This window comes from Sceloporus occidentalis, unplaced genomic scaffold, assembly GCF_023333645.1.
Source record: "Sceloporus occidentalis isolate IW3139 unplaced genomic scaffold, rSceOcc1.0.p SCAF_1, whole genome shotgun sequence".
Classification (NCBI taxonomy): Eukaryota; Metazoa; Chordata; class Lepidosauria; order Squamata; family Phrynosomatidae; genus Sceloporus; species Sceloporus occidentalis.
The window spans coordinates 292489187-292504072 of record NW_028316981.1 but is presented as its reverse complement, the minus strand read 5'-3'; the positions used below and the strand labels follow the sequence as shown (position 1 = coordinate 292504072).

Sequence of the window (14886 nt, the reverse complement as noted above, 5' to 3'; positions counted from 1 at the left end):
CCATGGGCCTGGCAGCTATTGTGCCCTTTCTGCGTCACAAAAAGGAGCCACTTTTTGCAGCTCCTTTTTGTGCCATGGAAAGGTCAGATCAGGGCTAATGTGTGCGGTTGCCCTCAGTGCTGATTTGGTAAAGAAAGAGGCGGTGGCTGGCTGCCCCTTAAGGGGCAGTCTGTTCAGCCCCTCAGTTTTTATGTGTGAAATGTTGGAGAGTATGCAGTTTCTTACCTTCGAAGTAAGAACTATGTGAGAGCCTGGAAAAGTTATTTTTTGGGGAGGAAGTTGCCACTCCCAGAATATTCCATCCAGAATAGGTGTTAGCCAAACTGGCTGGGATTCTGGAAAGTATAATCCAAAGAAGTAACTTTTTTGAGTTCTGTGCCATACAACTTTGGACCCACCTTCTCCCCAGAAACCTGATCATCTGCAAACCTGGCTCCAAGTTTCCAGATACTCTGAAATTAGGCAAGGTGTATTTGCAGTAAGAACCTTCTCTATCATGGGACTGTTTGTACAATTCCCCTTCTGGGAAAGATAATCTGGTGCTGAATTCTGCCTTTCAGGGACCAGGCAAAGACTTAATTACATATTTGCCCAGGCCTTTGAGCCTGTCATGAGCTCAGTTTTAGTTGATAGTAATAATTGCTTTATTGCTCTGCAAGTTTTATATCTTGATTGCTCTATTAATTTCACTGGTATTGTATGCTTCCAGTATTTTATTGCTCTGTTTATGTTTTTATTGAATTTTTCATACTTCCTTGTGTTAATTGGTGCTATGTGACTTGTAGAATTTAATTAAACTAAGAGCAAGATATGAACAAATTAAAAACAACACGTCTATGGTTTAATTTATATATTATAGGTGTCCTCCCAGATGACTGCCTTGAAAGTAACTACCAATGAACACAGTGAGATTTACCTCCAAATGAGCAGGCTAAACATTGCTCTGTAAGTCTGTAATTCCAGTAAACCACAACCCAGCATCAATTATTCAAGCCTGGTATTTTGTTGACAATACTGACTCAGAATAATTAAACCAGGAGTGGGCATTTAGTGGCCCTGGAGATGTTGCTATACTGCAAATCCCACAAACCTGGTTCTACTGGGCCCTTGTGGCACAATGGTTAAATGCCTGTACTACAGCCACTCACTTACAAACCATAAGGTTGCGAGCTCAATACTGGCAAGAGGGCTCAAGCTCGACTCAGGCTTGCATCCTTCCAAGGAGGTCGCTAAAATGAGTACCCAGATTGTTGGGGGCAATTGGCTTACACTTTGTAAACTGCTTAGGGAGTACTTAAGTGCACTGGTAAGTGGTATAGAAATGTACTTGCTATTGCTATCACTGAGTAGGGCTGACGGAAGTTGCAATTCTAAAATATCTGAAGTTGCTTACCCGAGTTGAATCTTGCAATCTTGAATAATTTTCTCTATCAGCATCTACAAGACAGCTTCAAAAAAAACAAACCAAAAACTACGGCGGGATACAGACCACCCATTTGGGGCGGCTTGCAGCTGCTCCATTGAAGCACAGATTGGGCCAGGGCAATCACAGCAGCAGCCCAAAGGCCCCAATCTGGCACTTTTGCTGCTCCTCCCTGATCCTAAAAGGGGGTGTCCTTGGGGCTTCATGCCCCAGGACACCCCGGGAGCCGCCCGGGAGCGGCAGCCAGGAGAGAAAGGGGCCGTTCGGCCCCTTTCTCCCAGCTTCGTTCCCGCAGCCATTTTGTGGCTGCAGGAACGAGGCGTTCCCCCAGAAGGAGCTCCGTTTCGTATTTATGCAAATTTGTCAATATGAATGCACTGCAGAATTATTTTGGTATGCTTAGAACATCTGAATGAAGTATTTTATTTGGTTTTTTTGCATACAGAAGTGTGGTTTATTGTTTGTTGTTGTGTGCTTTCAAGTCATTTCCAGCTTATGGTGACCCAATGGAGAACCTTTCATGGGATTTTCTCGGCAAGTTTCTTCAGAGGGGGGTTTGCTATTGCAATCCTCTGAGGTTGAGAGAGTGTGACTTGCCCAAGGTCACCCAGTGGGTTTTCATGGCTGAGCTGGGATTCAAACTCTGGTCTCCAGAGTCCTACAAACCACTACACCACGCTGGCTCACAAGAAGTTAAAACAAAGTACAGCAAAAACCTTCTAAATCAAAGTTTAAAAATAATAATACAATTAAAAGTGTAAAGTTAAAAGATCTGGGTTTTAAACATAGGAAAAAGGATAAAAGCAAAGTACATTACATTAAAATATACTTATGCCACATGAATTGAAGAGACAAAGACCTTCCTCTCTGTCCTGCTGGCAGAAAGAGAGTAGAGCTAACCAAATCTCCTATGGGGAGATTTCCAAAGCCAAAGGGAAAGCTCTCTCCTGTGTCTTCGCCTAACATTAGGCTGATCATATTTCCCTGAGACAAAAAATGGGACATTGGCTTGGCAAAAACAGGAAGGGGTTATGTAATATTCCGTATTCATGAAAAAGTAAGATGGTAACAAAATTTTATTTAAATGCTGGTACTGCAGCCACAAGGTTGTGAGTTCAATCCCGAGGCTCCAAGGTTGACTCAGCCTTCCATCCTTTTGTAGGTTGGTAAAATGAGTACCCAGCTTGTTGGAGGCAACTGGCTTACAAATTGTCAACCGCTTAGAGAGTGCTGAGTTCACTGTTAAGCAGTATAAAAATGTAAATGCTACTGCTATTGTTAACAATTGTTCTTCAGTGACAGAATACATCCAAAAATTTAGGTCGATGTAGAGGGGACTGTATTTCACCACAATCGCACCATGAATACTTCTCCAATGAAATAATCTTATGCAGCAAATTTTGGTCTTTCAATACCTTATCATAAAATGTCTGACGCTCCATGGCACAATTTGTTTTTGACAATCACAATTTTAATTGTGATTGTCAATGGGGATCTTCAAACCGGGGATCTTCAAACCGTTTTTGTAACATAACAAGGCACTTTTCTTGAAAACGGGATAAAATTGACTTTTATATTAAAATGATGGGAATGTCTGGAAATATGGGGGGGGGGGGGGGAACAGTACAGTATGTACGGCCAGCCTACCTAACATGCTTGTGATGGTGGTGAGACCCTGCAAAAGCATTCACTCCAAAGATCTTTGAACCTGGGCAGACTGTACACATTCAGTTGGGGTGACAGTAGTGCCATCTTGCTCTTCAAAGGGCCTTCCACCAGTCCCACCAAAGCTCCATCTAGTGGAGCATCATGTTTGTCTTAGTGGCCAACCTTAGGCCTCTAGGAAGACCAGAAACAAGGCAGGAAGGTAATAGCCCTCCCTTGTTGCTAGTCCACCCCCAACAGCAACTGGCATTTGATAGTGTATTGCATCTGTATCTAATCAGAGATTGCATGTAGGTTCCCTCAGCCTTCCAAAGTCTTGTCTTCTCCCCTATGACAGAGGAATTCCCTCTGTTTGATAAGAAACAGCACAATGTTTCTCAAACTTTGGTTCTCCAGATGTTTTGGACTTCAGCTCACAGAATTCATAACGTTTGGCCAAGCTGACTGGGGCATCTGGGAGTTGAAGTCCCAAACACCTGGAAGACCAAAGTGTGAGAACCACTGAAATAGTGGGATTCACTTTCCTGAAACTCCTGGAAGCACCTAATGAGAGCAGTGAGCTTAGGACCTCCATGTGGAATAGAGGTTGGAGAAGCAAAGGCCACCTTTCTCAGCATTTGCAAGGATTTCCAAAAGCACCTGGTGAGACTACTTAAATGCTCTGCCTCTTTCCCTGAATCGTTAATGTTTGCTGGGGTCTTTGGAGAGTTGTAGTTTCAATTTCAAAGCTCTTCCTATGCCACATCCTTTCGTTGCTATTTTCTCCTTTGCTACAAACGACTAGGCCCATTGCCAAGGTATTCCACTGCTTGCAGCAGAATAGATGTTGGCACCTCTCACCCCACTCCCATGCTAAGAGGCTCAACAGACTGGCACTTGAATAGTTGGCAATCTGGTTTAGGGTAAGGCATGTGGCATACACAATCTTGGTTTCTATCCACCTATCTTCTCTCCTTGCCTCTTAGGCATCTGCTGCCTGATTTTGCACCTGCCATATTCAGAGGTGGTGTACTCTTCGATCCCAGCTGCCTGAGACAAATAGCAGGGAAAAGCTATTGATTTTCTGTCCTTCCTGAGGCAAGTGGATGCCTGGGCTAGAATGAAGTCACCTTTGCTCTCATACAACAGAACTGTTGTTATAATCTGTTCTTATAACCTGCAGCATTTCTGGTCTATTACATTGGTTGATTCTGTCATTATGTTAGCAAGAATCCGCTCCATCAGGCATCAGATTTTGGATAGCATGAAAAGGTAGAAAATTATTTATTTACTCTCTTATTACTGTGAGGGTAGTAAAGGAGTGTTTGTGAGATTTCACTTTCCTCTATCAAAATAAAGCCAAGCTGGCTTTAGCTACTATGTGACATACAATGTGTCCATGTGCACATATGCACACATTCAGTACTTGATATTCAGGCAGCAAAATACTTTGGGCCAGCCCTGCTGTAGGTACTTTTCTAACTTCCTAGGAACCGACCAAAGCTAAGGTACCTGAAGAGACAAAGACCAGCTGCAGGCACAAACTGGTTATCAGTTTTTGAAAACAAACAGTTACCTTCAAATAATTTTGGTGCTCGTTTCAAAGGAGAACACTATGTTGGCTTGTGTTTGTCTTGTTTTGTTTTTTAAATCTTCTCTGATATGGAGCATGTAAGAACATAAAAACAGTCAGACCAAAGGCCTATCTAAATACTGAACAGCATTATGTTCTTCCATTGGCCAGCCATACACTCGTGGAAAGTCCACAAGCATAATATCAATTAACAGGAGAACGGCAGTAACCTCCCAACCGGTGTTCCTGCTCTGGAATCTGTACCAGCATTTAGTAGTTGGGTCTTTCTGGTGTGAATGATTTTGAGGTGCATCTGTATTGAGGTTTGTTAGCAAGAACAAAGCTTTCCACATATGTGATCACAGGAAATAAAAAATATGTAGAGTCCAAATTCACTTACCCACTATTTCTCTCTCCCTGAGTGGTCCCTTTTTCTTGACTCGAACCTAAAATTAGGTTTGGGAATCATGCAGCCCTCCAAATTTTGTTGGACTGCAACTTTCATCAGGCATAGCAGACATAGCCAATGGTGAGGAACGCTGGGAGTTGCAGTCCAACAGCCTCTGAATGGTACCATGATAACCTTCCCTGTTTTATTTTGTACTGGATAGCAATTCCAAACACCAAGGTCAAATTCTTCTCTTTAACAGGGGGGCAGCAGGACTCCCACATAACTGATCCCCATCCATTTCACAGCAAAAACAGAGGTGCAGATCTAAGCCATGGATAATCATAGAGTTGGAAGAGACCACAAGGGCCATCCAGTCCACCCCCTGCCATGCAGGCATACACAACTATATCACTCCCAACAGAGCATGCTTTTCTGTTTGCAGATGCAAGTGGTAAAAATATTTCTCACTGCCAGAGTGTATCCTGTAATGTTTTTCATCAATGAGAAGTCAATGGGGAAAATTCAGTAACAGATTTTGCTTGCTGTGTACTTCAAGCAATAACAACATTAAGATACATACATTTGCAACATATGGGAGAAACTGACCCTGAGAAATTTTTTTTGGGGGGCACACACACAAGATTGTGCAACATGACTGGAACTAAGTGCTGTAATGTTTGATATTCTAAGGCCAAAGCTCAAATAAGTATGCCCCACGGAGAGACAAAGTAAGAGAGTGTAGAGTGTCATACCCCTGAAGTGTCACATTTGTAGACATAGCGGTGACTGTGTTTACATACTTGGTAAGTGCTTCATATGACATTACATCCCTCTATTTGATCAGTGGTTTTTGAAAAACAAATTGAAAAATAGAGGCAGTAAAGAACATGACACATAACAGTAGAATAAAAAAACTAGTGGATTGCAGTTGTTAACTTACTACAGATATGCTTGGAGGATTTGGTTGGGCAATGAGGCCACATTGCTCCCCCATGGGATCTTGGAAGGCCCCTGATCCCCATTTTTAAAAACTTAAGGAAATTTTATTTTTTAAATTAAAAATGTTTCCCTTCCACATCCCTTACATGATCAAAGGGATGATTTCTCTGTTTTTGCCTTCTCCTGGTGCAAACAAATGGCTTTTTCTAGCAAGACGTTAACTAAAAGTCAACTTCCTATTAACATCTTGCTTGAAAAAAGGCCTTTGTTGGGCCTAAAACAGCTTGCCCTCCCTATATAATGAAGTAATTGCCTTGATGTCCTAGGGGTATATTTATTTTAGGTTTTAGAAAATCCAAACTGTGGGTGGATGCTAGGGAGCTTTCTGGGCCTTAAAAATGGCCTGGGCTTCTCACAACCCATGAGCTACACTTTGCCCAGCCCTGGACTAGAGAAATGCTAAAGTTATTAGTTACAAGCCACTTGGCCACCTGCATAAAGGAGAGGGCTAATGAAGTTACATTCCAAAAATGAAGCAATGAGTAGGAAAGTTATTTTCAAACATTGCTCGTAAAGTAATTTTAGAAGCATCTGGACAGGAATTTTTCAAGTTTTATGACATTTTTCCTTCATTCCTATGCCCACCCCCAAGGCAAGAGAAAGTAAAGCAATGAAAAAGCAACAAGCAGAGTGCCAAGCAAGGAGAGATCTTTTCAACACTGCAACAAGTAATGTCATTTTTCAATTACTGTAATGAGTAATGGGGGGGGGGGGGTTTCACTTTTACAAAGTAACTTTACAAGCTCTTAAAACTTTTGCTTTAAGAACCCTGCTGACTCTTTAGACTGGAATATACAACTTACCCAGAATCTGAAAGTTTTGTGGTTTTAGCCATGCCATCCTAATGTGCTTGTCTGTGTATTTCAGGTTAATGGGAGCCTAAGAAGGGTTATGTGAAGATGCTGCTAATATGAACCATTTTCAAACAGGGTATATATTTACACAGGTTTACATGATTATGAGCAGCTCAGAACAAAATGAGACACCATAATAATATAAATCAGAATAGCACCATGTGTACACATCAGGGGATGATGCCATTTGAAACACTTCATGCTTCCAGTCTTGTGCCTTCACAATCCCCATGATGTGAGCCTGAATCAGTGAAGAAACAAAATGTGGCCCTCCAGATGTTGACAGTAGTTCAAAACTGCCTATGCTAGTTGGGGCTGATGAGTGATTTATTTATTTATTATTTCTCATCCTTTATACAAAGATCTTAGGGCAGCTTACAATAAAATGAACTTACATCAATAGGCTAGAGGTGGCACAATATGACCTGTCAGATGCTGTTGGACTGCCACATTTTTGTAATACTTACAAAAATGCTGCAGTCCAACAACATCTGGAGAGCCACATTTTTGGCACCAGTAAACTATAACGCTCACAAAACTAATTGAACATAAATACTAGTAACTGAGCCCGAAGTATTTATTAACAAGTGTACTGCCACTTTCCTCACCCTTCCTTTTCCATTTTGTAAAATATTAAATGAATTGTAAGCCCATGGGCAGTGACTGCTTTATTTACAATATCTACACTGTACAGCCTTCAGGGTTTTAGGCCTTTATAGGTTAACAACAATGAGATTTCTATGCAGACCACAAACTATAATCACCAGTGCAACACTACCACCTGTCAACAGTGCTTCCTGTTAAAGACAATACAGCAAATAAAAAAACCCACTATTCTTTTTACCTGAGAGAACAATTCCCTAGGAATCTCCAGGCCCTCCAGTGCAATTCTGTGGTCCACGTCTGCCAGAAGTTGATCATAGGATCATGCTGGAGGACTTACTATTGCCTAGAGAAGTGTTTTCTCTAGGAACTTCTAGGTTATCCAGCACATCTTTAGGTCACCCTCCGGCAGAGTTGTGCTGGAGGACCTAGAGATTCCTAGAGAAAACATATTAATCAAAACTACAAATGATCAAATCCGCAAAAGTCAAAGCTGCAAATGTGGAGGGCCAACAGTAGCCTCAAATCCATGTGCAAACCTTTTGGAATTCATGAATAAACATAATCAATGTTAGACCAAAAAGTAATGATAGTACCCCATTGCATGTAATCACACTGGTAATGTTATAACAAAAAACCAGTGTGGTAGATGCTACTAAATGTTAGTATCATACTACTGGCTGTACCAGTTATGAAATTCTGGAGAGCCATAGAACAAAACAGAAACTTTCCTGGGCTCTGGATTTTGGCATGAATTAATACTCTGTTCATTCACATCCGTATTTCAGCACTATGCTCCTCAAAACAAGTATCAAAGCAAGTGAATGGCCAGCAATATCTCCCATGACCAAATAATGAATTAAAGGTTTTGTAATCTTTAACCTGGTATTTACACCGATGGGAGCAGTGGAACTCAACAGGTGGTTTTGATGGTTGATGTAAATGACAGCCAGTAAATAACTGTCAGTAAAATTACTCTGAAGTATTTGGCAATGCAGGTGGATACTAAGCAAGCAAAACTGGATCCCACACTACTTTGGTCCTCCACTCATTTTGGCCTTAAGAAAAATTCTCTCTCTCTAAAAAAAAGCTCCAACCAACCTTTGAACACACTGCTTACATAGTAGAGAACCAGTTCTGTAGCATACAGAGCACAGTAATGTAAATGGTCAACAGTCATTTTGATGTTTTAGAGAAAAAATTAATGCAAATTCACTATAGCATTTTATGTGCATAACCTTAAATGTCCAAGTAGCAATCAAGTAGCAACCCCAAATTCCAAATGTCTAAGTAACAACCCAAAATTCTAAAAACTAAGGTGGAAACTGCAATAAAGAAATGCCCCCCCCCCAAAAAAAAAAAAAGTCTCCAGGAACAGATGATATTCCAATAGAATTGTTGGAATCCACATTGACAGAGTCAACTCTAGTGCTAACCAATATATGTCAACAGATATGGAACACAAAACGATGGACAGCAGATTGGAAGTGATCAATATACATCCCCATCTACAAAAAAGGAGACACAAGAGACTGCAGCAGCTATAGAACCATAGCACTAATCTCCTATGCAAGCAAAATTATGTTCAAATACTGCAACATGGACTCCAACCATACATGGAGAGAGAAATTCCAGAGATACAAGCAGGGGTAAAGAAGGGAAGAAGTACTAAAGACATGGGAGTGCCAGCACATTTGATAGTACTGATGAGGAATCTGTACTCAGGACAAGAGGCTACTGTCAGAACAGAACAAGGAGAAACAGAATGGTTCCCAATTGGCAAAAGAATGAGGCAAGGCTGCATCCTATCATCATATCTGTTCAACTTGTATGCAGAACATATTGTAAGGAAAGCAGGCTTGGACACAGAAGAGGGAGGAGTGAAAATAGGAGGAAGAAATATTAACAATCTGAGATACGCTGATGACATTATAATACTAGCAGAAAAGCTCACAGATCTGGAACAACTACTAAGAAAGATAAAAGAAGAAAGTGCAAAGGCAGGCTTAATGTTGAACATAAAGAAAACAAAAATAATGACCAAAGAGTACTTTCATAAATTCAAATTAGACAATGAGGAAAGAGAAATAGTAAAAGAGTTTTCATATCTGGGATCAAACATTGATCAGAACGGGGACTGCAGCCAAGAAATCAGAAGATTAAGAATGGGGAGGGCAGCTATGAAAGAACTAGAAAAGATCCTAAAATGCAAAGACATACAATTCAGCACAAAAGTTAGAATTGTACAAGCCATTGTGTTCCCTCATACCATGTATGGATGGAAGAGCTGGACAGTCAAGAAAAAAGATAGGAGGAAAATCAACTCATTTGAGAGGTGGTGCTGGAGAAGAGTGCTGAGGATTTCGTGGATAGCCAAAAAGACAAACAAATAGGTCCTAGAGTAAATCAAGCCAGAAATCTCCCTAGAAGCCAAGATGACAAAACTTAAGACTGTCGTACTTTGGACACATCATGAGAAGGCATGAATTGTTGGAAAAACAATATTGTTAGGAAAGATAGAAGGAAGTAGAAAGAGAGGAAGGCCACATGCTAATTGGAAGAATACTGAACATGATTTTAAAAATCTTCCCTATATGCGGTTTTTAGTGGTCCTAAGATATTTTCTAGCAGGGTTGGGTTCAGGGATGACTTTTTCAGTAATGGCCTCACCACAATCTCTTTTAGGGAGGATGGAAAGCTACCTTGTTTTAATACATCTATTATCAGAAATACCTAAAATGTGGGAGGCCCTTCTGTGTTGTGTGGATCTGTTTACTCAAAATGGCACAGTGGGAACAGTCTTATTTGAAAGGAAATGGTAGGTGTAGAACAAGGTGAATGTGTATAAAAGGTAAGCAAATCGTGACCCACAGGGGAATAGACATGAAACTGAAGGAGAAATTTAAGATAAACTTTGACTGCGTGCCTGAAGCATGGTTAAAGGCACTACTTAGAAGATCGACTCTATGATTACAGAGAAAGCACTCCGCTCTTCTGAGCATGAGTTTAACATTAAAATAAAAATAACATAGATCATTTAGAAAATATTACACATTTTCTAATGTAAACAGTGACATGCTTTGTCCCCTACATTTAATTTTTGAATTTTAGATTTAATTCTATTTTTCCTGTAATTCTTGCTTGTATCAGCTGTTGTTGTTGTTGTTAACTGCCCTTGAGTCTACTCTGACTCATGGCTACTCTGTGTATGAGACCCCTCCAAGTTCCTCTATCCTTCACTGCTCTGCTTAGGTCTTGCAAACTAAGGTCCCTTACCTGATTGAGTACATCCATCTAGTGTGTGGCCTGCCTCTTTTTCCGATACCCTCCACTAGCATTATTGTCTTTTCTATGAGTCATGCCTTCTCATAATGTGGCCAAAATAAGTTTCAGTTTTGTCATCTTGGCTTCCAGGGACAGTTCAGGCTTGATCTGTTCTAGGACCCATTTGTCTGTCTTTCTGGCTGTCCATGGTATCCTCAACACTCTTCTCTAGCACATCTCAAATGTTGATTTTCTTCCTATCTCCATTCTTCACTGTCCAGCTCTCATATCAGTATATGATGATGAAGAATACAATGGTTTGGATGATTCTAACTTTAGTGCTCAATTGTATAGCTTTACACTTTAGGAGGGGATTGAAAAGCATGTATTACTCAGAAAAGAGTCTTGCTTTCAAATACACATATCTAGGGCATTCCATTGGCTAACATTTCTGTGCACTTGGTAGACTCCCTACAAACAATATTTTCTTCTATTTCATGATTGTGCAAGTCTTTGACGCACGACAGGGAAGTAGTCAAAGTACACAAAGGCAAACACTTGGCAAAACATCAATATGTGTTCAGGTATTTCCTGCTGATATGTGATGCAAGTAGCACGAGACACTGAAGTTTTCAAGTGCTTTAAGCTTGAAGGGATTCGATAGCCTTAAAAGTAGAGGGGGGAAACCCTCTTCCTCTCCTGTACCAAAGGCATTTTGAGAAATTTGTTGGTTGCAAGAAAGCTGAAAAAAATATATTCCATAATATATTTTTATGCAAGGCAGTATGACAGCTGGACAGCAGTTTGAAGAAGCTATTCCACTGGACAGTCCTTTGAAAATGGCTGTAGGAAAACATGTTTGAAGCCAGACTTTTTCTTTCAGAAAAAGGGTTTCCTTGTGCCCATACAAGGTTTCTGAATGAGTCAAATATTTAGACAGCAAAAGCTGAGGACTCTATATTCCTTTTGCAATGTCCCTCTGGAACTGCATGAGGCACAATGGCACTGGATGGTCTAGGAGGTGGAGGGACAAATTGGCAACTATCACCTCCTCTCCTACTGTCCAGAGCACTCTGTTTGGAATTTTGTTCAGGAAGTTCTTCTGGTGGCAGGGAATAAAAATCTCAACTGAAACAAATGGATTCTCTGCACTGGAAAATAATCCAGTTTGACACTTTAACTGCCCTGGCTCAAGGCTATGGAAGTCTGGGAATTGTAGTGGGCTCTTTCTCTAATACTTTAACAGGAGCTTGGCAGTCCAACTTGGAAACACCTCTGTAACCTTGAAGACTAGTAACATTTCTGTTAAACAACAGCTAGAGTCAAAAATCGAACCCTGGTCTCCAGGGTCATAGTCTAATGCTGAAACCACTTTACAAATACTGGTCCTCCGCTTCCAGCTACATGTGTATAAAACTGTAGCCTTGATCTACAAGCAATTAACATTTGAAGGTTTTGTTCATGTAAAAGTTATGTTCTAGTATATAACTATCCCCATTATGCTTGATCTAAGAATTATTTTGGAAATTGTCATTATTTGGAAACTGAGTTCTGAATGAGACAGATATTTGGTTTAATCCACAAAGGTAATTCGTACAACTGTGATACATAGCCACTGCTATTCTGATAAAACATGGCTTTAAATGTCACTAGTCTGGTAAAGAATCATCACCTACCTGATGCTGTCACAGCAATGAACAGATGAAAAACTGGAAGAAAAAAATTAAGCTACATTGAAAAAAAGTGGAGTGGACATAGTGATGAAATACACAAATATAGCTGATAAAACATTTTTAATGCCACTTTAGTGTCAGCTTGGAAAACAATATGGACAGTCACAGTTGTGGTCAAGAAATGGCATAAAATATGTAGATAACATGAACATATAGCAGTGTACTGAAACAAAACATTTTATTCTAGCTTCTTTTCTTTTCAGAGAATGAAAATCAGCTAGGCTTTAATTTCATAGGTGTCAGGAAGGGGAGAGAAGAGTCAAAGCAACTGTGAAATACATTTACATTTCAGCCAAGCAAAACCTCTTAAGCTTTCTTTAGTTTTTAAATTACATTTTGAACTGAAGTGTAAAGATCTGTAAACATGGAACACCACATTTAGCTTTTATTACATACAGTGTTTATACAGTTCATTTACAGTAAATTAAATTACTTTTCTTTTGGGAAATTGGAACTCCTTCAGGTGATGATTATGTGACATTTTTCTTGTATTCCACTGATTGGTTGTTATAGTTCTAGTCATAAAAATAAGTCAAGTGGAAATTTTCAAGTCTCAGTGATAGCACCCCAGTAATAGAATACCTTCCCCAAAGCAGCTTTCCTGGTACCTACACTATAGTCTTTTTAGTCCTAGGTTTCCCAAGCTTTTTCAAGTTTTTCTTAAAGAACATCTTTCAGCTTTTTTTTTTTTTTTGACCTGGCATTACTAAGTTATTGTTGTTGTTTTTGCTGGTTTTATTCTGATGCTGCTTTAAGCTATTTCTGATTCAATTTGGATTCAAGTTCTGTTCAAGTTGTATTTTATTTTCTGCTAGCCTAGAGAATGTATTGTTTGTGGGCAGTATAAAATACTGTTAATAAGTTCCCTAATTTGCTTTCTACATGTCTAAGAAATGTTAGTCACTAGTCCCAGCTTCTGGCAACTTAGCAGTTCGAAAGCATGCAAATGCAAGTAGATAAATAGGTACCACTTCTCTGTGGGAAGGTAACAGCATTTGGTGCAGTCATGCTGGCCACAGGACCACCAGAGCAGACCTCGGGCAATGCTGGCGCATCTCCAAACAGAGATGAGAACTGCCCCCTACAGTCAGTTACAACTAGACTTTCATGTCAAGGGACTACCTTTACCTTTACCTTTTAAAAATGTTAAATCTGACCGTTAATTTCTCATAATGAAACTCTCACATAATAGCAACATTAGGCAAATCCATTATACAGTAATATAAATTGTCTTTTTTGCTAGGAGCCACAACAGATTGCTACAGACACACCCTTGGAACATAGAGTCTTAGACTGGTCTTCTGTTATGGATATCCATTGTTGTAGCTAGTTTGGTAATTAATCCTAGTTAAAAAGATTACTGAATGAATATATAAAACATATAGAGTGCAGTCAATATTAGTAATTAATGCAAATTAAGTGTTTTGATGTTTTCTCTATTAGTCATTAACAACGGAACAATCCAACTAAAAACCATTCATGACATTTACCAATTTTTGTTAGCTTCAGAGTTTCCATGCTTCTTTGAAACAAAACCAATTGAAATCTTGCATTTTCACTTCACTTTAGTGATCTGTGTCCTTTAAAATACTGTATGGTATTTAGGGTAAAAGAATGTTTTATAACAAACTATGTTATTCATTTACAATTTAGCAACTAAGAGGTGATTATCAGGGATGATTTTCCCCAAGGACTCATGTAAGGCTTCTCTTATCAATATTTCAGATCATTACATCATCATTTGTAATGAATGCCATTTAGGTAACTGTTTTCCTGTGACACTTCTTTTAACTGGGCAGACTTTTTAATTTTTTGTTTATTGTAGTATTTTGGGAGAAAGGTGGTATATAAGTGAAAGTAAATAAAAATAAATAAATATTTCTACCTATGTAAGATGTTTTATTCTTCTTCAACAGCTCTGAAATGGTGTGTGTCACCTTCCCACAAATAGTAGAAATTAGACATTTTTGGAGGCGAAATAATAATAATTTTATGAGATGAACAGTGAATACTTTTGCTGCCATAAAACAACTTGTAACAGCAAAAAATTGTGGGGCAAGGCAGTATATGTTTCCAAAAGAAGTATGCCTATCAACATAAATAGATGTCTACTCCCAGACAGTGATTGCCTAAATCCTATAATAACTGAAATCATGCATTTATCCCCAGACATACCTTTCTAGAATTCTGTGCTACTATAGGTTTGAATGTTGTGACACTTCTGCACTAAATAAATGAACACATAATTCTGAATGAAAGGTTAATAGGTAATATGCATTACAAAATCTTAGGCACCCGAATACAAACATTTAAGTAGGCTTATGAAATAAGTGTATCAGAAGACCTAATGCAACTTCATAAACAAAGTACAAATATATTGTATAATTTTGGCATTTGGCTAC

At 39.4% G+C, this 14886-nt stretch overlaps 1 protein-coding gene across 3 annotated transcripts in view; it reads right to left on the bottom strand.

Moving 5' to 3' along the window:
• The window catches only part of LOC149324068 (transmembrane protein 267-like), a 48676-nt gene that overhangs the window by 14452 nt on the left and 19338 nt on the right, over positions 1–14886 (bottom strand). The window contains exons 2-3 of one of the 3 annotated variants that reach the window (XR_016277795.1): positions 12428–12460; positions 6834–6909 (exon numbers count right to left, since the gene is read on the bottom strand). Coding sequence is in view for 1 of the 3 variants with exons in the window: in XM_089495883.1 (XP_089352009.1) it covers positions 6834–6909 (76 nt within the window). In the remaining 2 variants the exon portion in view is untranslated. The remainder of the gene's footprint in view (positions 1–6833; positions 6910–12427; positions 12461–14886) is intronic. The other 2 variants (XR_016277796.1, XM_089495883.1) reach the window with 2 other exon arrangements.